At 37.0% G+C, this 24,008-nt stretch overlaps 2 protein-coding genes and 1 long non-coding RNA gene across 3 annotated transcripts; 1 reads left to right on the top strand and 2 right to left on the bottom strand.

Annotated features, from left to right (window-relative positions):
• Positions 1–2,591: 2,591 nt before the first annotated feature.
• LOC134818973 (uncharacterized) lies at positions 2,592–13,317 on the bottom strand. The gene is made up of 2 exons (XR_010160712.1): positions 13,269–13,317; positions 2,592–2,869 (listed from the first exon to the last, which is right to left on the bottom strand). It is a non-coding gene; the product is annotated as an uncharacterized LOC134818973 (long non-coding RNA).
• Positions 13,318–16,817: 3,500 nt separating this feature from the next.
• On the top strand, positions 16,818–17,673 carry LOC134818499 (golgin subfamily A member 6-like protein 2). Its single transcript, XM_063828083.1, has 3 exons — positions 16,818–16,880; positions 17,066–17,311; positions 17,431–17,673. Exons 1-2 carry the CDS (start codon positions 16,829–16,831, stop codon positions 17,308–17,310), a joined length of 297 nt encoding a protein of 98 aa, XP_063684153.1. The 5' UTR covers positions 16,818–16,828; the 3' UTR covers position 17,311; positions 17,431–17,673.
• A 2,884-nt stretch (positions 17,674–20,557) lies between these two features.
• On the bottom strand, positions 20,558–22,523 carry LOC134818258 (C-reactive protein 1.4-like). The gene is made up of 3 exons (XM_063827747.1): positions 21,578–22,523; positions 21,285–21,424; positions 20,558–21,084 (listed from the first exon to the last, which is right to left on the bottom strand). Exons 1-2 carry the CDS (start codon positions 22,451–22,453, stop codon positions 21,293–21,295), a joined length of 1,008 nt encoding a protein of 335 aa, XP_063683817.1. The 5' UTR covers positions 22,454–22,523; the 3' UTR covers positions 20,558–21,084; positions 21,285–21,292.
• Positions 22,524–24,008: the final 1,485 nt, after the last annotated feature.

Below are 24,008 nucleotides of genomic sequence, written 5' to 3'. Positions count from 1 at the left end.
ATTAAAAACACTTTCTAACTACAAAACTTACCCACAAAACCAGCTCTGAGCACTATTTCTAGGTTATGAGACGGCTAAATGATGCGAATAATAAATCCTCAGATCTCCCAGTACTCTACATTAAAAACACTTTCCAACTACAAAACTTAACCACAAAACCAGTTCTGAGCACTATTTCTAGGTTATGAGACGGCTAAATGATGCCAATTATAAATCCTCAGAGCTCCCAGTACTCTACATTAAAAACACTTTCCAACTACAAAACGTAACCACAAAACCAGCTCTGAGCACTATTTCTAGGTTATGAGACGGCTAAATGATGCCAATTATAAATCCTCAGAGCTCCCAGTACTCTACATTAAAAACACTTTCCAACTACAAAACGTAACCACAAAACCAGCTCTGAGCACTATTTCTAGGTTATGAGACGGCTAAATGATGCGAATAATAAATCCTCAGATCTCCCAGTACTCTACATTAAAAACACTTTCCAACTACAAAACTTAACCACAAAACCAGCTCTGAGCACTATTTCTAGGTTATGAGACGGCTAAATGATGCCAATTATAAATCCTCAGAGCTCCCAGTACTCTACATTAAAAACACTTTCCAACTACAAAACTTAACCACAAAACCAGCTCTGAGCACTATTTCTAGGTTATGAGACGGCTAAATGATGCGAATAATAAATCCTCAGATCTCCCAGTACTCTACATTAAAAACACTTTCCAACTACAAAACTTAACCACAAAACCAGCTCTGAGCACTATTTCTAGGTTATGAGACGGCTAAATGATGCGAATAATAAATCCTCAGATCTCCCAGTACTCTACATTAAAAACACTTTCCAACTACAAAACTTAACCACAAAACCAGCTCTGAGCACTATTTCTAGGTTATGAGACGGCTAAATGATGCCAATTATAAATCCTCAGAGCTCCCAGTACTCTACATTAAAAACACTTTCCAACTACAAAACGTAACCACAAAACCAGCTCTGAGCACTATTTCTAGGTTATGAGACGGCTAAATGATGCCAATTATAAATCCTCAGAGCTCCCAGTACTCTACATTAAAAACACTTTCCAACTACAAAACGTAACCACAAAACCAGCTCTGAGCACTATTTCTAGGTTATGAGACGGCTAAATGATGCGAATAATAAATCCTCAGATCTCCCAGTACTCTACATTAAAAACAGGCACGTAGCCAGGGGGGGGGGCTAGGGGGGCGGCAGCCCCCCCCCCCCGGAAAAAATCGAACCCCAGAAAAAAGATAAGCCCCCTAGTCCCCATGGTCGCCTGGTAACTGGGCTGTATTTATGACTGCAGTCAGTCAAAGATTTGAACTGTGGATTAGTAAATATATGTCATTAAATCCAAGCAAACATTCTAGAAGACTTCTATAATTATAGTCAATAGTGTCCCCTAGACCGTAGGAAATGTAAAAATCTTAAGACGATGAGGCCTGAGTAAGTCGTAAATTCTGATTGGAGAATGCAGATTGCTGTTGTGAAGTTACCAAATTTACGTGAGTACTTGATTATTTTCAATCCCAGTTTATTGCTGTCCTACAAATTTCTTTAATGCCAAATGTCGTCTAAAACACCCTGTTTCGCAAAAAATTTCCGGGGGGCTGCGCCCCCCTAGCCCCCGCCAAGGGGCTCCGCCCCTGGACCCCGCTGGGGGCTGCGCCCCCAGACCCCTGCCACAGCTTGCTCGCTTCGATCGCTGCGCAGCTTGATTGGACGCGTAGGCTCGCTTCGCTCGCCGACAGCCCCCCTCAAAGCAAAATCCTGGCTACATCCCTGATTAAAAACACTTTCCAACTACAAAACTTAACCACAAAACCAGCTCTGAGCACTATTTCTAGGTTATGAGACGGCTAAATGATGCCAATTATAAATCCTCAGAGCTCCCAGTACTCTACATTAAAAACACTTTCCAACTACAAAACTTAACCACAAAACCAGCTCTGAGCACTATTTCTAGGTTATGAGACGGCTAAATGATGCGAATAATAAATCCTCAGATCTCCCAGTACTCTACATTAAAAACACTTTCCAACTACAAAACTTAACCACAAAACCAGCTCTGAGCACTATTTCTAGGTTATGAGACGGCTAAATGATGCGAATAATAAATCCTCAGAGCTCCCAGTACTCTACATTAAAAACACTTTTCAACTACAAAACTTAACCACAAAGCCAGCTTTGAGCACTATTTCCAGGTTCTAAAACGACAAAACGATGCGAATTATAAATCTCCCACTGCGTAAGCCGGTAAACTAATTAACCGGCTAAAAAGCTGAGACGGCTAATATGTAATATCGTAACGACATGATCACGGCCGTTAAATGGCTATTAGTTGACTGATCATAACAGCTGCTCTATATTTGTGCGCTCTATCATAACGTTGTTTCAGAGCTGCTAAACTCCGGCTAATATAACAAGCCTTTTTATATAGCCATTTAAGAAGGAAAAATACTTAGCACTTTACAACCAACAATCACTCATGTTTTAAACCTTTATAGCGAGTCGGCATATTACAATTTTACCGAAGTCAATTATTTTTACTTGAAAAGTATAAGAGTTAAGACTGCAGAATCTTTAGTATTATAAGTATAAAAAGCAGAAAAACACGCCACATGAGGTCTCAAAATATAGATAACAGTAAGATTTTTAATCTGCCTGCACGTGAGATGGGGGGAATGTTTTTTATTCTTCTTCTTTGCAGGAAGTGGTAACCTGTTCTATCCCTCTAGTTCTTTTTGTTGTTACGCCACTGCTTGTTGTATTTCCTGCTATCACTGGTTGTGTGTTCCGGCCCTGTTAGGGTTCTTGGACAGCCAGGACTGTTTTTCTTTGCTCCTGATAAGATATTTATGATAAGATATTTATGAAAAATAAAATAAGGAGGAAAGGAATTATTCAACGTTTCAATGTGACAACATCGTAATCAAACGTGGGATCAACAGAAATTTGACTCTCATAAATAATATTCAATTCGGATTTCAAATATAATAAGGAGCTAAATTAAGTAGTGTTTAAACCAAATTAATTGATGAGTACACCCGTCTTATTATATGCTATAGATTGAGTTATACAATATCAATATATACATGTATGCAGAATTTGATATGTATGAATCATGATCCCACCTAATTTGTGAACGGAAATTATTGCGGAATCGAAACTTTTTAAATACAGTAAAACCCCGATTTACCGCGGAGTTTGGGGGAAAGGAAACATCCGCGGTAAATCGGGGTTCGTGGTAAATCGGGGTTTTGTTTGTTTACATTATACTAATTGTATCGATGTAAATACGTTTGGTCAAAGAAGAGTCAACCTAAAATTAACAATTACATGGTTTTTCAGTACACTAATAAATATGTTGAGGATATCAACCTTAACAAGATCCTGAAATCATTCTCAGACATGTAGACTTCCTCAAGTCTCATGGAATTAAAATCAAGTCTGAGAATAGAAAGCTTCCATATCTGTATGGTACGACAAAAATGCACAAGGACCCTATTAAATTTCGATTCATTACATCTGGAAGAAATAGTTCCTTGCAGCAGTTGTCTGTAGCTGTTGGATTATGTTTGAAAACGTGTCTGAAAGTTGCTAAAAATTATTCTGGGATTAATCTTACTTCGGAATATGTATTTTAGCATGACGTGTCATTCTTTTTGTTAGTTCGTTTTCAATTTTTGATCTTAATTTTAATTTTCAGTACGTTTTACCTAAAAATATCATTTTTTAGCTAGCAGAATGGTTTTCAGAGGGCATTAATGAAATGTACTATGAGCTGGTCCCAAGTCCAGACGCCATTTTATTCTTTGTAATTTTCAATAACACTGTCTAGTCATTGACTACTGAATATACATGGAAACATATGTGGTCATAAGCTATCTATATTATACATTGCACATCGTTTATTAATTGTAATTAAAGCTAGTCATTGAATGTTTTATCTGGCAACAGTTATAGTGTGCACTGGGTAGGAATGTGAGTGTGTACTGTGTATTTTTTGTAGCTCGCTCAATGGTGAATCTTAACGTAGGCCAATTTTATTTAGAGATATCAATTATATCATAGCCAAACTGGGGAAGGTTTTCATAGTCAACTTAAACAAGTTGTGATTACATTACATAAGCTGACGGTTATTTTCGATTTTCTCAAGATCTAACTGATAGAATTTGAAATATTTCCTTGTGTTTGAAGTCATATCTCACGTTTGGCACATAGAAATTCGCGCAAACTTGCTCAGATTATCCGTCTTATAGACATGTGACTATCTGGAAAGTTTAAAGAAATTCTATCAGTTAGATCTTGAGATAATCGACTTTCGTCAAATATCGTACCAAAACCGCCAATTTGAGATATTTTAATGTGTTTGAAGTCATATCTCAAGTTTAGCACATAGAAATTTGCCCAAATCTTGCTCAGATTATCTGTCTTATAGCCATGTAACTATCTGGAAAGTTTAAAGAAATTCTATCAGTCAGATCTCAAAATATATGCCTGCGTTCCGCTAGAACGCACCAATTTGAGATATTTTCTTGTGTTTGAAGTTATATCTCAAATTTGGCATATAGAAATTCGCTCAAACTTGCTCATATTGTCTGTCTTATAGCCATGTAACTATTTGGAAACATTTTAAGAAATTCTATCAGTAAGATCTTGAGATAATCGACTTTCGTCAAATATCGTACCAAAACTGCCAATTTGAGATATTTTAATGTGTTTGAATTCATATCTCAAGTTTGACACATATAAATTCGCCCAAACTTGCTCAGATTAATCGTCTTATAGCCATGTAACTATCTGGGGGGGGGGGGGGGGGGGGGGAGCCAAGTAGATATTTGTAGATATTTGTAGATTAATGTAGAATGGATAATCCACGAAAAAAGTGGTTGACATTCTACAAATTTATACATTTATCTCCAAAAATTCAGTAGAATTTCTGGGCACATATTTGAGATTACATTTTTTGTAGATAAATGTAGATATTTGTAGATTATTGTCAATGGATAATTCACGAAAATTCTACAAATTCTACAAATTTATACATTTATCTCCAAAAATTCAGTAGAATTTCTGGGCACATATTTGAGATATACATTTTTTGTAGATAAATGTAGATATTTGTAGATTATTGTAATGGATAATTCACGAAAAAAAGTGGTGAATTAACGTATCCAAATATCTACAAAAATCTACTTGGCTCCCCCCCCCCCCCCCCCCTATCTGGAAAGTTTAAAGAAATTCTATCAGTTAGATCTTGAGATAATCGACTTTCGTCAAATATCGTACCAAAACCGCCAATTTGAGATATTTTAATGTGTTTGAAGTCATATCTCAAGTTTGGCACATAGAAATTTGCCCAAACTTGCTCAGATTATCCGTCTTATAAATCAAGAGGCTTGCATATAATGAACATATTGACATGGGTGCAGAGTTGAGTCTGTACGGAACTAAGTAGTTTCAGTTCCTTGTTTAACTTGCCGTACAGCAAGGACATCCACTACTTTAGCCCGGCGAGGCACATAACTCACTCTACAACTCCATGTCAAATGTTTCATATATTCATATATAGCCATGTAACTATCTGGAAAGTTTAAAGTCAGGGTCAGGATCAGGATCAGGATCAGGGTCAGGGTCAGGGTCAGGGTCAGGGTCAGGGTCAGGGTCAGGGTCAGGGTCAGGGTCAGGGTCAGGGTCAGGGTCAGGGTCAGGGTCAGGGTCAGGGTCAGGGTCAGGGTCAGGGTCAGGGTCAGGGTCAGGGTCAGGGTCAGGGTCAGGGTCAGGGTCAGGGTCAGGGTCAGGGTCAGGGTCAGGGTCAGGGTCAGGGTTAATTGTCGCCCAACCATTTTACCATGGAAACATGTAGTTATAAGCTATCTATATATAGTATTATCTATATATAATATTATACATTGCACATCGTTTATTAATTGTAATTAAAGCAACTCATTGAATGTTTTATCTGGCAACAGTTATTATACAAGTGTGCACTGAGTAGGAATGTGAGTATGCATTTTTTGTACTTATTAACGGTGAATCTTAACGTGGGCTGATTTTATTTGGTGATATCAATTATTTCATAGCCAAACTGGGGAAGGTTAAATAAAACAAGTTGTAATTAAATTAAATTAGCTGATAGTAGAAACTTTTCGCAAATAAACTGTGAACAGTGAACAGTGAACACATATAATTTGAGAGAGAATTGATTCGTTCACCGGACACATACATTATGCTGTCCAGAGATATTATGGGAGGTTCAAGCTTATTAAAAGATTCTTTGAACTTTTGAAAAGTAGCAAAAATTGAGAAAAATTGATAATCTAGGAGGGGATAGGGAGTTGGTTCAAACATATAAGTAACGGTCGCGCTAAATCACTCTACAGTCGATTCTTCCATTTTCACCACTTTTAGTTTCGCATTGGATAAGCACATGTTATACGCCCGCGTTACGTGTCAATCAATAGTGCTCAGAGCTGGTTTTGTGGTTAAGTTTTGTAGTTGGAAAGTGTCTTTAATGACGTGTTCGGTGTTTTATAACTCCCGACATGGCTGCACAACAGTCTCCCTTAACTCTTAAGAACACTTTCGCACTGTTAATACAAATTATCATTTACGATCGTTGTTCTACCAATCTGCCTTAATAAATTCGTTCATAAATTCATACACTGTAAGTGTAGACTGTAGTATTAGTGCCGTACATTTGATTAGCAATTTACTGGGCATGCGACTTAATTGTGCCATGATGTTGATAGTTGCCAAATTTCGGTAACAAATTAGGACTTAATTTGAGTTTACTGCACGCGCGATGAATAATTTGTGTTTATAGAGATCTGCGGCGCGTTATCAGGTTAACCAATGAAATCACGGCGTTTTCGTCACGTGACAGTCGACTGTAGAGTGATTAATTATCATCCTATAAGTAATAAAACATGTTTTATTTTGCAGAATTATACAATATGTATTAGCAGAATACATAATAGGAACACAGAGCCAGATGCAGATCTAACATCTGATGGAGACTTTGTAGATGTAGAGAGCAACGAACCAGCATCGATCCCAGGAACGCTACTCTCTAAGTGTCCCTGCTTTGTAGAGTCAAAGAACCCTGCAATCTTATGTGTTACTTGTAAGCAGACCTTCCATTCTAACTGTGTTAACCTTGCTGGCCTCACAGCAACTTCTCTAAAGAAGCTCAGCACTTCCTGGAAGTGCCCGGACTGCTTTATCTTTCCTTACACAAGAAGATTGAAGGAGGAGGAAAAATCCAAAGCGTTAACAGAATTCTTTAGCAATATTTCTAAGATATCAAAGTGTAATGAGGAACTCAAAGAAAGTACAACAACCATAGAGTTCTTCAACGAGCATATCAAACACCTCATACTCAAGGAGGACAGTTGTTTCAAAGAACACTCCAAAAGAACAGAACGATTAGTGACTGGAATTGAAGATATCACTGAAGACATAGCTTCTATCAAGGGTGTACTTACGAAAGTAAAGGAGAGTGGCTCAGCTCTTGAGACAACCAGCAACTCTCTCAAACAGGAGATTGATGGCCTGAAGGACTCTCTCAAAAATATACCTATGACAGAGCAACCTCCGACTAACAGCAGTACTTTCGATCATGTTGACAACCTGATGACCCAGATCAAAGTGCAATTGGAAAAGATCAATGATCATGTATGTCCCTCAACGTCCACACAGAACTTTGATGAAGGTGAACTACGTTACAATGAATCTATCCTTATGACCCCTAACACTACTTCTCCTCACTTTGCTGCATCTCAAATTCCTGAAGGCCCTGCATGTGACCCTTATCTAACTTATCAGGAAGATATAGTGCCTGTTGAGCTTCACAGCAAACTTATAAAGCTGCTGGAGGACAATAGTGCGGATTTTTCTTCGGTTGGTGGCAGCAGGGATGTTGTCTACTTTGGTGAACATGGATACTGGTACACAGGAGCCTATCATCAGGCAAAGGAAACTCCACCGGAGATACAAGATCTTTTGGACTGTGTGCGTCCCTCTCTCCCCAATAGGAAGAGCTGGCTGAACTCTTGCCTTGTTACAAGATATACAGGCAATAGTAGCCATATCCCCCAACACTGCGACAATGAGGTTCTTATTGACCCAGAATCGATAATAGTCACTGTGTCCCTTGGTGAAGAACGCACAATAAAGTTCACACATAAGTCGACTGAAAAGTCCTTAAAGCTCAAAGATGGAAGTGTATACGTGATGTTCAGAATGTCCCAAGAAATCTGGAATCATGGTATTGAACCCCTCGCTAATGAAGAAGATGGCGAGGAATCTGAAGAGAAAACTTCTGTGAGGTACAGCTTTACCTTTAGGCATATTGCGCCTTTCTACAAAAATAGCACAGTGTTAATTGGAGACTCAAACACTAAGTACATTAAATTTGGTAAAGATGTTGGAACTCTAGGAAAATGGGTTCCCGGTAAGCGAATGTGGGCTGCTAAAATCGACGATATTCCTGCTCCCAAAGACATAGGCCCCTTTCGGAACATTGTTATACATACGGAATCAATGATATTCGAGATGATTCCAACAGACCATCCACTAGAACACTTATTGCTAAGCTTAAGAAGAAATGTTGTGAAATTCAGCAATTTTATCCTAATAGTAAAGTTCATATTAGTTTACTCTTGCCACCAAATCACAGTTTGTTAACTCACGTATAGGGGAGTTTAAACAGTTTAATTGTCGACATGGTTTATAATAGGAAAAACATGTTTATTATAGATAACTCTGTACTAGGTTCTGTTAACGGATGTATGCCCTCTAAGTATGGTAGATTCTCACGTGATGGCACACCATTGGTCAATGATGTTGTTCATCTCGGGAGAGAAGGCCTGAAAATATTTTGTATGAACATAAAACGGTGTATTGTACAACGTGGTGGAAGTCAGTCCACGGAAAGATTTAAAGGTGGAAATGGTGACTATAGGAGTGCCCTAAGTAGGGGTAGTACGGGTGATATCTTACCGATAAGACCTCAATAAACTTCAATATTACAAGAGAGAGATGTCCAGGTTGTGATAGCAATGTACAAAGCCATCATAAAATCATAATATGTGAGAGTTGCGATACAATATATCATGCCAAATGTTCTGAACAGAGTTTTAAATTTGATCATGTTAAACAAATGTGGCACTGCAGTCAGTGTTAGACGCCTTCAAATCCCAAAGGTACAATCCTTTTAACTCAATTATTTATGACAAATATGATCCCAACACTGTAGAAAGAGACGAGGATATGGAGACTATTTCAAACATTCTAAAAGACTGTAGGTATTATAACATGACAAATTTCAACCGGCTGTCAAAAAACATACTTAACCATAACAAGCCGTTTATATCTATTGTGTTTAACAACATTGATGGGAACGCATCTAACTTTGACAGCTTTATTACTGATATGAGTCAATATGATGAGAAATTTGCAGTTATTGCGCTAGCTGAAACAAACATTAATGAGGAAAATAAAGATCTATACAAAATTGATGGTTACAGCAGTGAGTACAACTCTAAAACTGATGGGAAAAAGAAAGGTAGTGGCCTTGGTATATATATTGACAATCAGTACCAATACAGCCGAATCGAAAAGTTATGTAAATGCTCTGACAATCTTGAAACACTTTTCGTTGAGATCACTAACACAGAGGTTCCACAGATTGCTGGTGTTGTTTACAGGCCCCCTAGTGGTGATATTCAAGATGCACTTGCTGAGCTTGATGTGTTGATGAAATTTCTAACCGTCTAATAATGTAGCCTTGACAGGTGACTTCAATGTTGATCTTTTGGCCCAGGGACGAAACATAGCTGAATTTGAACAAACTATCTACAGTAACAATTTAATCCCTTTGATATCGATTGCCACCCATGCCAAGCCGGGTTGCAATGAAAGCTTAATTGATAATATTTTAGTGAACTCTACTGAGCGTGTGTTAGGATCTGGAATTCTTGAATCCAAGATTTCCCATCATAACCCCTCTTCTGTTTCATATCGTGTAATATTAAAGAGAGTTCAAATACTGCCAAACTTAAACCTAAGTATGATTACTGTGAGTCTAATATAGAAAGTTTCCTTAATGATATTGGGAAAGGATATCTACCAATCGAACTTTTCGTATGATGAGGAAGGTTTGAAAAATTTGTCGAAACTGTCCACGAAAAAATCGAACAGAATTTCAAAGTGGACTGTACTGCTGGTTTTCAATCAAAACGCAATAGATTGATGAATCCATGGATCACTTCTGCGTTAATTAAATCTGTGTTTACTAAAGGCTTTCACTACAAGCGATGGAAGGCTTCGTGTACCAAAATCACCCATTAGGTGAGGAAACTTTATATCTTAAGTATAAGGAGTATCGTTCTATCTTAAACAAAGCTATAAAATCTGCGAAAAAAGCCCACTATGGGAAAAAATTTGAACTTGCTAAAGGAAATATTAAAAAAACCTGGGAATTGATCAACGAACTCAGGGGTAAATCTAAAAAAGATATAAAAGCATCATTCTTAATTGATGGTAGAATTGTAACTGAACGCCGTGAGATTGCCAACGGATTTAACATCTACTTCTCGTCTATTGCTCGTAATCTTAATTCAAAAGTTCATCTTCTGTACCATCTCGTACGGTAACTGATGGCAATTTCAATAAAACGAAGTTTAAACAATACCTCAAGGGCAGAGAAAGAATAGTGAACTCTTTTTTTCTCAGCCCCTGTGACGAGGAAGAGATAAGTAAAATTATTGGTAGCCTTGAAAATGGAAGGCAAGTGATATCTCTGTTAAAGTCTTGAAAAAGAGTGTAAATTATCTGTCTGGTCATATCTCTAGATTCTTTAATTGGTTCTTGGACAATGGGGTCTTTCCAAACAAGCTTAAAACGGGCTCTATTACACCAATTTATAAAAAAGGAGACTCACGATGCCTTGATAACTATCGACCTGTTTCTACATTACCGATATTTGGCAAAATACTTGAAAAAATAATTTATAATAGGTTATATAATTACCTCAGTGCTATGAACGTGATTTATGATCGACAATTTGGTTTTAGAAAACAACACTCAACATCTCATGCCGTAAACTATTCTGTCAATAAAATACTTAATGAGATTGAACAGAAAAATCATGTAATTGGAATATTTATTGATCTAAGTAAAGCATTTGACACAATTGAGCACGATAAACTCCTGCATAAACTTGAACACTATGGAGTAAGAGGTATTGCACTAAAAACTCTTGCTAGCTATCTAACAAACCGTAGCCAAGTAACTTCTTTCAAACTGAAAAATCGGACAAGTGTTCAGATGAGTATGGTGTACCCCAGGGGTCAGTGTTAGGACCTCTACTATTTCTGATTTATATAAATGATATTGTGAGCTCCTCAAGTTTGGCTGAATTCGTCCTGTTTGCTGATGATACAAATATTTTTGTGATAGGTCGTTCAGCACAGGAAGCTTTTGAAAAAGCTAATCATGTAATGAAACAGGTCAGTAACTATATGGAGTCTAACAAGTTACATATAAATGCAGGGAAAAGTTGTTTTATGCATTTTCAGCAAGGTTTGTCAAGAGCAACACAGACCTGTGCTAGAACACGGCCCTTTAACAGGAATCTAACGATTTCAATAGATGGCAAAAAGCTAGAAAAAGTTCAATGTACAAATTTCTTGGGGTGATAATAGACGAACAGCTATGTTGGGAACCACATCTTAATCATTTATCTTTAAAGCTGAACTCCAGTATTGTATCGATTAAGAGAATTTGCAAATTCATTCCCAAATCTGAATATTTGAAACTATACAATGCTCTTTTTATGTCACATCTTAGCTATTGTATAAGTTGCTGGGGTGGGATCCCTAAACATAAGCTGAATAAAATCTTTGCTATTCAAAAACGATGTATACGACTGCTATTTGGTAACATTCCCAATTTTGATCATAAAGAATACTACTTAACCTGTGCACGTTCAAGACCTTATAACGAACATATGGCTAAAAAGAACTACTGTCTTGAACACACTAAACCGCTATTCACTGAGCAGAAAATTATGAACCTGGAGAATCTGCACATGTACCATACATTTATGGAGCTATTCAAAATTCTTAAATTTGATGTCCCCCAGTCGATTAAAGATCTTTTCAAGTTCTGTCCTAGAAATGAAAAACTTCGTCTGATTGTCCCATTACTGAGGTTAGATATCTCCCAACAGAACTTTTTGTACACCTCTACGAAAATATGGAATGATCTCATCCCCTATGTATTCGAAATATGTGATGCTAATGTAGATGGGATAATAATCCCGGGGTCTTCCAAAAATTCAGACTTATCAGCCTCGTCAGGTATTATTAAATCTAACCTTAAAAAGCACTTGCTATCCCTCCAAAATCGAGGTGACCCTAATATATGGTAACTAATCTATATTATATCTCAAATTCTACATCTGGTACGGCTCTGCACACATGATATCTCTCTCTGCCATGAAACATGGCTAACCTTTCAAACTATGATTTAAAACATAAACCTAAACTAAAACTCAACTGGGCTCTCCTATGTCACCAAACTAGACCAATAAGCAATTTTAGCTTAGATAATTATATTTTTCTATATTTGTATAATAAGTTTTATATTGACGTAGTGGATGGTTGAGGGGGTTTCAAGCACAGGTCACTCTCAAATCCTAAAGATAAGCAGTGGCCTTCGGCACTTGAAACCTCTTCAAACCTCCCCTGATTTATTTATTATTGATATTGTTTGATTGTGCCGTAAAAATAAATATTTGTTTTATTAAAAATATTTGTTTTATTAAAAATATGCATATGTTATCGTCTTCGACTATAAGGGATGATGGGGCGATGACGTGATTATAATTATATATGATAAAGTTCCAGGTGGTGACTAATTGAAGGCGTGTAAGTGTGAGGATGAAGAATCAGCCTTGATGCATGAGCTGGAAGGGTGAACGAGGTAAAAATATGTACATGGTACAATTTCATAGAAACTGAGAACAAAAATCCTTTACATCAGTACAGACCGATATGCTTGCCTTCAATTACAAACCTTGCTTTAAAAATGATATTGTTATTCAAGTTAAAAGCCTTCGAAGTTTTTTAATAAACTATCGCATGATATTGTATATCAATCAAATTGCAACTCTTAAGTTAACTTGTTGTTTAATTGTATTACTGAGTCATAAATGAACACTTGTAGTACGTACCTATATGGCGGTTGATCTGCAACTTGTCCCATGCTGATGAACCTGATAATTAAAATATTTGTTGTAAATATCTATAATATTCACACTAGATTCTAGACGGCAAAGTTCGAATTGCAGTCGGAACTCGGAACTGCAGAGTGGAGACGTACATTTTGTTAATTTACTAAAGTAACTGGTAAAAACACTTCTATGGAAATAAAACCAGGTTATATAATAAATTTATAGTCTATTAAACTACATCGATAATAGTATATTATATGGATAACAATAATAATAATATCAGTTTCGGCTGCTCAGGTCAAAATCCGAAAACCTATCATTTTATGCAGCCTAGATTTAATGATTCAATAAGAAGCGCAGTGTTTCTAAAGTAAGCAGCATTTTAGACCGTAGACTTTTACAATAGCTGGATCAGCTGGCTTAAGGAAAAACAATATATGCTCTTCGCATAAAAAAAAACACAATTAAAACGAATGCAAAATTTGTGATTCTACTTCTAGGATGACATATCAAAAATATTTTTAAATAGGACTCAAGCAATCAGGCGTAATCTAAACTAGCTTATTGATACTTGGCTTTGCTTTATATTAAAATCTCAGCATTTTGATCCAGCGAAAAATTCTATTTGTACCTCGACTCATATGTCATACGAAACAGTACACTAGAAAATAAGGCTCAACAATTTTAACTTCTGAAGGCGGCTCTGTATCATTCTACATTCTGACAACAGTCCTTCTATGCTATGTCAACAATTTTAAAACCTATTCATTCAACTTATAGGATTTCAAGGTATTACACAAGTGGTAATGATGAATCATGGATGATAATTGATTATTGACGAAAACTCGACAAGCAAGTTTGAAACCCAAAGTAAGAAATCGGGATCAAATATGATTGACACGTAACGCGCGCGTATAACATGTGCTTATCCAATGCGAAACTAAAAGTGGTGAAAATGGAAGAATCGACTGTAGAGTGATTTAGCGCGACCGTAAAAAGTGATTACATAATAAATAATATGTGAACGACCCCTTTGACCATTGTTAATGATTTGGCCCGGCGCGCGCTACTTCGTAGCACTTGCCATCGAAGAAAGCGGCGCGCGCTACTTTGAAGAAATTTAGACGAGTAACATCCGTCAAACGACCCCTATACTATATATATAATATTAACAACTATACTAACAACCCTTAACAGAAATAATAAATTTGCCAACGAAATGCATTTCACAGATTGTCCTATCAAAATTGAAGATTTAATTACGCCGCGCATATTTCGGACATCAAACAACTTGTTGTAAAAATTGAGCGTCTCAGTGAATTGTGCACAGTTTTTAGTTGCTTGTGTTATTTCGGCCCTACATTTTTTGATATTATACGTTCGAAGCTATTGCTGGGTTATATTATATCGTGTTAGATATTTCATCATTTTATTGTCACTAGTCCCAATTGGATTCACTTTACACAAAACATGAACGTTTACAATTTAGACGTACACATTGGCACGATATTTATTAGAAAGCAAACAGTATAAAATAATACGTGCGTGCGCGGCTTGAGCCGCGCCGCATAACAATTTATGCGTTTAGGGGCTGGAGTACGCGTGTTTACAGATTAATGAATTTTTGCATTGTAAATATTTAAAGTTGACGATATATTATGATTAATTAATCTCGAAGATCGACTGTAGAGTGATTTAGCACGCTCGATCATTAGTCGAAAATTGGGAACAATTTTCATCCATAAACGGTTTTTGGAAAATTATCCCCAGCTTCGGCAATGCCAATGGTACTCATGTGGCTGAAAACATGGTTTTCAAAGACAATGATTACGGCAAAAAGGAGATCAAATTGTCGATTACGATTCTTCAAGTAGAGGCTCGGAAAATTAACTAGCTTAGTTTCTCACCTCACTCCTAGAATTGTGCTCAATAGGAGATTATTTTCTCAGCACCTGATGTTTAACTTTTCAACTCTTGGACTAACAAAAATTTGTATTCGGATTGGTTTCAAAGACATAAGCATTTGCATTTTTAGTGCATTGTTTTTAACGCCATTGGACACATGACTCGGATGTTCGGTTACCATTCATAAATTTTAATTTTTTTGGTAAATCTGTGGAAGTTTGTACTACAAAAGTTCAATTGTCTGCTTTTCTTTCAACTGCACGTGTACTGTTTTTTTAATCAATTCGCAGTTATAGTCCGTTACCGATTTGTATGTAATTGAGATCTATATTAATCTCCCTGACACAGGCGAAAGTCAGTACCCATACGTTGAGTCTTATACCACCGCCGTGTTTTATTTTTGAGAGTTGTTGCTTTGCAGATGGCATGCTGTAGTCCGTACCCTAAACCGACACTGGTAGTGGAAGGTAGAGGGTAACATATTGAGGAATGTTTAGTTAGCACCGCAGTAGGATGATTGTTGATTGTTGACTAATGACTTTAGACTTCCAGAGTCTAAACAGATTAACGATTGAAGAGGAATGTTTATTTAGCAAGCGATCCTGCTAGTTCCATACAACATAATGGAGTAAAGTGTAATCTCTTTCTCCATCAACACCAGTAAAGAGAAACCGATCTAAAGAGAAACTGATCTAAAGAGAAACCAATCTTAAGAGAAACCGATATAAATTACCTCAATTCCTACTCTGGAGGCTTTCAATATAGGTCAGCTGTCAAGTGACCCGCCTCAACTCAGCTACACAGAAAATATGCTCTCTCTCTCTCTCTCTCTCTCTCTCTCTCTCTCTCTCTCTCTCTCTCTCTCTCTCTCTCTCTCTCTCTCTCTCTCTCTCTCTCTCTCTCTCTCTCTCTCTCTCTCTCTCTCTCTCTCTCTCTCTCTCTCTCTCTCTCTCTCTCTCTCTCTCTCTCTCTCTCTCTCTCTCTCTCTCTCTCTCTCTCTCTCTCTCTCTCTCTCTCTCTCTCTCTCTCTCTCTCTCTCTCTCTCTCTCTCTCTCTCTCTCTCTCTCTCTCTCTCTCTCTCTCTCTCTCTCTCTCTCTCTCTCTCTCTCTCTCTCTCTCTCTCTCTCTCTCTCTCTCTCTCTCTCTCTTTCTCACTACACTGGCTGTTAGAGGAAAGCTTGACTTCATTTTGTTTTCATAGCTAATGATCAGGATATCTTGTTAGTTCTACTCGGACAAAGAGAAACCGATCTGCACTAAGGTCACATCAATGACGCATTATTCCATGTTCTGATGTAGCACGTTCTGACAGTGACACGTGTCGTATCACGTGACAATTGTAGTATCACGTGACACGTGTCGTATCACGTGACACGCCTGCAGCTACCGATATTCTAGAAGACGCGTGAGAACGCAGCGCCTATAAACATCTGCTCCAGTGGTCAGTTATCAGTGTTACTCAGTTTACCGTTTACTGGTCCGTTCTTCACGATCATGACAGCTGACAAGTCTTATAGTGTTATGAGATTCATTTAGTTTGATAATCAGCCTTGACTTTCCTTGTGTTTTATACATTTTTGTTCTGTCAAGCAGTTAGGTTTCGTTTTCTATAAATAACTGTTAATTTAACACTTAAAATTATCAAGATAATCAAAATGAAATTCTTCCTCCTCGCTATCCTCATGGGCCTGATGGTTGTTGGGATCCGTAAGTTAACTAAACTATAATTCAATATGTTGATAATAATATACTTCTACTGGCATTTTCTAATTAATATATTCATTGCGAATGTTTTGTACAGAGGAGGTATTAGACGCTTCTACTGAAGACCAGGATAAATCAATTTGGATAACTGCAATACAAATTATTACCATGAACCTAATTGATTTCAGGCTCAGAAGGTGAAGATGCTGGAGGTGAAGATGCTGGAGGTGAAGATGCTGGAGGTGAAGATGCTGGAGGTGAAGATGCTGGGGGTGAAGATGCTGGAGGTGAAGATGCTGGAGGTGAAGATGCTGGAGGTGAAGATGCTGGAGGTGAAGATGCTGGAGGTGAAGGTGAAGGTGATGATGACAGTAGTGCACTTAGCATGTCAATCGCCGCAGTTCCTCTTCTCATGGCCGTCCTTCGTTTATAAAGTATGTTATTGACCAATTCCATTGACCATTTTTCTTTTAGCCTTGAAGGTTAGAAATTATGTAATCAATATATTTACTTATTTAAAATTGACAAAGTAGCCAATTCCTATGTCTTTCAGAATCTCAACTCGATCGAAATCACGGAAAACATGCGACTCTGACTAAGCAAAGAATCTTAAAAACCTTGGAGTTATCTTTTCAAGAAGGAACTCCTTTATATTTTAATGAGGCTTATTGCAACATCATTTCGAATGCCGTGATTGAAATAAGAAACTGAATCAAACGACACGCTTTCTTTATTTTTATAATTTTGAATCATTGTCAGTTATGTAATAAACCGTTAGCATAGAATGTTTATCTTATATTTTGTTTCTAAAGTTAAATTTTCTTATAAAAATTCATACCTTGCTCTTCTGAGAAACAACGATTACCCACAAATAGTTTTAGTTGACAAGAGAATTAAAATGACCCTCTAGCTTGATTCTTTATAATTTATATCCTCTGACTGTAAAACACAGTTTTAGAAATTAGCTGAAAAGCAGTACCTAATAACCACGTATCAAATAAACAATGCAGTTTTAATTAAGTTAAATAGGCATCCTACAGGACATTGTCGCATTTTAGGCGACATTGTCGCATTTTAGGCGACATTGTCGCATCTTAGGAACATGGTCACAGCTGTCATTCCGCCAATTCTTCATTCGGGTGTTTGTTTGTGTGTTCGTGTGTTTGTAAACATCCAGCTTACAATCCCCAGGTATAGGATAGCAGAGGAATAAATTATTATGGTTTTTTATTGTTCTCTTTTCTCGATCTCGTAGTTCTCTGAAATAGATTTTGCTGTAAATGGTATAACTGAACAATATTGCGCAATTCAAAAATTAAACAAAATAACCACATTACACAACCTGCAACCACTAAGTGCACCACCCCCTCCCCTAAGTGCATCCCCCCCCCCCCCCGCTTAGTATACGATGAGACGATGGGTCCGGCGATACTTTTAATACAACACACGCATTAGAAATTAAATTATTCAGAGAACAGTATGGTACACATGACGTGTACAATTGTCAATTACAAACGTGTACAATTACACACGCGTACAATTACACACTTGTACAATTACACACGTGTACAATTACACACGTGTACAATTACACACGTGTACAATTACACACGTGTACAATTACACACGTGTACAATTACACACGTGTACAATTACACACGTGTACAATTACACACGTGTACAATTACACACGTGTACAATTACACACGTGTACAATTACACACGTGTACAATTACACACGTGTACAATTACACACGTGTACAATTACACACGTGTACAATTACACACGTGTACAATTACACACGTGTACAATTACACACGTGTACAATTACACACGTGTACAATTACACACGTGTACAATTACACACGTGTACAATTACACACGTGTACAATTACACACGTGTACAATTACACACGTGTACAATTACACACGTGTACAATTACACACTTGATCCCCTTATACATTGTCTTATCTTCTTATAGCTGATTTATTGATCCTTTTCGTTAATACGATGTCTCACCAATGCTCGGCCTTTATTTTTTCACCATAACAACTTGAAACATCCTCAAAATCTATCGTCCAACAGCAACCTTAACTTAACCCATTAGGGACGACGAGTTTTAAAGTTTGCCGATTTTGATGCCGTTTAACACACTAGGTCACTTTACAGCAAAAATGAGATATCCAAAAAAGCTAATCTGTATCTCGTTTACTTTAAAAGATACAGCTATGGTCGCATACGACCCACTCGTCCGGGTCGCAAACGACCCATCACGGTTTTTCGGCTTTAACTTCTGAAACAAAGACGTTAGGATAAAATAAAAACTGTAGCATAAGTTAAAAACATATGGTCAATACTGTGTGACTCTAACTTTTTTTAAATAGAGAATTCGGGTCATTAACGACCCACTCGGCTCACTTACTTATTACTACATATGTCCATGTAACTTCTTGAATTCAGCCTAAAACATGACATCATAAGTGCAAAATCGCCTCTCAGCAAGTGATTATCATCATAAACTGCGAAAAATCGGTTAAATGGGTCATTAGCGACCCACTAGGATCACAAAATTGATTAATTAAATATAATGTTGTCAAACTTTTACAAATATTAGTATAAAAACATGTTATATTTTGGTCATTACTCCTGTACGTTGATTTAACTTCTTAAATCGATCAACTGGGTCAATAAGACCTACGAGTGTCTTTCTTGATGGTGGAACAGCATAATAATATAAATGATACTATTCTCACCCACACAGGTGCTGTTTGGCCACTTAGTTGAAAGTTTTATCATATATATTAATATTTCATTTCATTTCATATTATATTTGACCAAAACCCATAATCATGGGTAGAGTGGACCGCTGCCAGTGTCTCTCTTTTCCAAACAAAAGGAGATGATATTAATTTGAATGACCGTCCGCAAAAGAAAAATGATACCGAGAATGAAATAGGTCGCTTGCTTTTCCCATTCATTCACTATAGACACTTAGCCAGGGGGGAGCTAGGGTTTCTGCACCCCCCCCCCCCCCCCCCCCCCCCCAGAAAAAATAGAATCCCAGAAAAAAAGATAAGCACCCTAGTCCCGATGGTCGCCTGGTACCTGGGCTGTGTTAATGACTGCAGTCAGTCAAGATTTGAACTGTAAATTAGTAAATATCTGTCAGACTCATAAGATCCAAGCAAACATTCTAGAAAACTTCTATATATAGTCAATAGTGTCCCCTAGACCGTAGGAAATGTCAAAATCTTAAGACGATGAGGCCTGAGTAAGTCGTAAATTCTGATTGGAGAATACAGATTACTGTTGTGAAGTTACCAAATTTACGTAAGTACTTGATTCTTTTCAATCCCAGTTTATTGCTGTCCTACAAATTTCTTTAATGCCAAATGTCGTCTAAAACACCCTATTTCGCAAAATTTTTCACCCTATTTACCTCTCATTCACGTAAATTAATCCAATTCTAGTAACACGGCCAGCCAGTAAGGTTTGGTGGGTGCGACTCAATATACATGTGGCTATTTTTTGATTGTATAAAATCAGGTCCGTAATTTATGAACTATTATTACACATTACTGCCGTTTATTGTACTTAAAACGTTATTGGACTGATTTAGGAAAGTGGTCTTTTACTCCTGATTAGGGTTTAAAGTATCAAAATGAAGAAACGAAATTTAGGAGAAATATTTCCAACTGTTATTAATCGATTCATTCATATTCTAAAACAAAAATTATTTAATTTAACGTCGTAACTCACGTGAATCAAAAATATATCCCCAAATTAATTGTAAATTATAAATTAGTTCATTATAAAATCAGAAACCGTTAATACTAAAATATTATTTAGACTTAGAGAAAGTTCGCATTATGTCACCAGTGAAGTTTTACTAGCTAAATAAGTTGTATCTTATTTTTAAAATTGTTAACTCTTATAACACTATACAGCTATACGAAGCTGTGTATTATAGTTGACCGCATCAATAAGAGTTCATCAAACCGTAATGATTAAGTTAAACTTAAAGTAATTAAAACCAGAAATTAATCTAATAGATTCTTTACGCTGTTTCGTTGAGTTCATTATAAAAATGTATATCGTTCATAGAATGTTCACATAATGTCACCAGTGAAGTCAGAAATGTCACTAGCTTAATAAATCCTCATCTTGAGCTCCGTATTATTGTGTCTTTTCCTGGTTTCGTAAATCTGCAGGGAGAGAATAATATGTTAAGGTGACAAATATATCCTTTTAAGAAGTGGTGAATATTTAGGTTTTATCAGGTGGTAAATGAAAAGATAGCCTTCTGCGTTATTTATTTTTCTAGTATTAAGGTTTACAATGCCACTAAAAACTATATCGTTTTATTTTAACGCCCAAAACCTAAAAATGACAACAGACTAGGTACCGCGAGAGTTATTGTTGTTCGTTGGTACAGTGATGTTCCTTCAGGTGGGATATTAAGCTATCATCTATGACATGCCCTTCAAACTCAGCTAAAAGTTCCCATCTTTCCCTCAAATCTTGCATCATGGTGGCTGTCACTTCCTGAAAAAAATCATTAAAGATAATCTGTAATTTCCTACAATCTTCAGCACAAACCATACCCCATATATTCATTTTGTTGGTATAACAAGATGAAATAAATAAACCCCGATTAATTATTTACTAATTTACTACAACTCATAATATTATCTTCACCTTATTATAGAACTCAGACAGTCGGAGGATTGCCCAGCGGTTGTTGCAGCCCCCCTCAGATTCTTCTGTTGGCGCAGCCGTGGTTGGTACAGCAGTGGTTGGTACAGCAGTGGTTGGTACAGCAGTGGTTGGTACAGCCGTGGTAGGAATCCCAGTGGTTGGCTCGTGTGTGTGATCCGGACAGGTCAAGTTTAACTTCACAATGTTTCCATGTTTTTCGGTATCATCGGAAAGTAGCATCTCCCACGAAAGATGGGTGTCAGTTTCAAGTGTTTCTTCAAAGCTGGAACAGATCCCTGACTTGTACATTTTGGCTACCTCTTGTTCGGTCAGTTCTCTTTTCAGGATGTTCAACTTTGTGATTTCACCTCCGAATGAGTTACCATTCCTAAACCAAGCCTCCATCTTGTAGGTGATATGATATTGTCCGATAACGAGATAGCCGGTTGCGAGAGATAACTTCCGTCCAGAGCGCGACGAGGCAGTCCCAATCTGCACGCCATTGTAGAAGAGGGTCTTCTTCCCGCTGCTGTAAGACCATGTAATGCAAATATGGTACCACTCTGAATGTACGTGAGTCTGACTCTTTGGAATGTTGCCAGACATGAAATAAGCGTAGTTAAAGTTTTCAGAGAAGAGTATCTCAGTTTCACTATCCCTAGTGTGGTAATGAAGCCACACTCCATAATTAGAAGTGGGACTCAGTTTCTTTATCCAGGCACAGATTGACACCTGTTCCTCTAGTGGGGACATGTCCGGGGCAATCATTATATAACTTGATTTATCATCACCAAACTTTAGAGCAACGTGGGGTTTGTCCGAGATCACAGCCGTCAGAAAGAGGAGTATGATGAGTGAGGTTCTGTACGCAATCATGTTTTAGATGCAGGTTGTTCGTACTAGTGGTCAGGATTCAAAAGGATTTATGACTTGTTTCCTTAAAACTTTAGTATTGTTAATTATTTAAAAAATATATCATTCTGTCTGGTAATGATGTCTAAGTTACTTATTGATCAGTGATTTGAGATAGTTGTTAAACTGCATGGCATCTGTTCAATGTTTATAGCGGCCTTTCTTGACTGCTTTCCAATGGTCATGCTTCTTGTAACGATTCTTTAAAGCAACGTGATTTCCTTTCGTCACCTTATAACCGTGAATATTGCGCACATCCTATTTAAACAAATTGTGTCTTTGGCTCCATCAATAAAGTCTGCCATAAAACTACCATTATACTCAAATTATGATGTCATAAAATGGCAATAAAGTTATTCAGTTAAACTGAGATTAAGAAATGTTGATGTATACAAGCTAGCAGCGCGTCATGAATTGGTCAACAAAATTAAACCTTAAAAATAATGATTCTGAGGATGAAATAAACAACAGTATTCAGTCCATATCATATATTAATATATTATATTGGAGAACTGAGAAATGAAATTAACGTAGAGCTTTTGAAAGAACTGCATAAGCAGTGGGTACTCCTGCTTAATTGATACGAACATTGGCGATTATTTGACACTGACGTTGAAGGCCTAACAATGAACACACGTATTATGAGACGATATAGGAATATCTATACACCTGGCAACGGGAAAAAAACACTGAAAACCGACCAAAAACCAACCTTCTGGCGTGGCCAATTTCAGCTCACAAATGGAATTGAAACCTCGCCAATTTCAGCAGGGTTTTAAAAACAAGGATAGGAATAGAATATAGCATCCTAGTACAGACAAATCCGTCTGAAAAAATCGATCTGCTGACACACGAAGCTTTCAGAGGATTTTTGACGTTTTTGAGTCCTAATAGGTGCCCTCTATGGCTGACCAACTTTTCCAAACTTTTCCACGTGTCTTAAGGCCACTTTTTGCCACTTTACCACTTTTTACCACCTTTCTTGTTTGTCAAATATCTTTAGTTGTGAACATCTTAAAAGGTTGTGGATCAATTGAGTGTGTTCATATTACCATGAAGAAAAACTTTTGTTCTAACAATTTTTACGTCAGAGAATCAGTTAATTGGATAATTATCAATTAGCTAATTAGCAAAATTCTAAAAATTTTTTATTGGCTCAAAATGATCGGAATAGCTTAAAACACGGAGAAAAGTAGTTTTTAGAAAAACTTTGAAAATTTTTCACTTACATTTTTTTTCGAGACTTCGAAAAATTTCGAAAATTCAAAATATTTTTTTCCGCCAAAAGTGATCAAATTGCATGAAACGCGGAGAAAAATGCTTTTCAAAAAAAACTTAGTGAATTTTTCGTTTCAAGAATACTTAAGTTCACCAATATTTGTAGTTGGAGTTCAGTAAATCGAGGCAGATTTTAGTAATCAGGAATTACTAAGTGGAAATGTCTGAAACTGAAAAACGTTAACCATACGATATAAGAGTTTCATAACTAATTACAATACAGCCTTATCGATTTTCACAG

The sequence above is a fragment of the Bolinopsis microptera genome, chromosome 7 (assembly GCF_026151205.1).
Source record: "Bolinopsis microptera isolate Bmic1 chromosome 7, MBARI_Bmic_1.0, whole genome shotgun sequence".
Lineage (NCBI taxonomy): Eukaryota > Metazoa > Ctenophora > Tentaculata > Lobata > Bolinopsidae > Bolinopsis > Bolinopsis microptera.
Note: the sequence above shows the minus strand (reverse complement) of the source record. Positions and strands in the feature narration are given on the sequence as shown.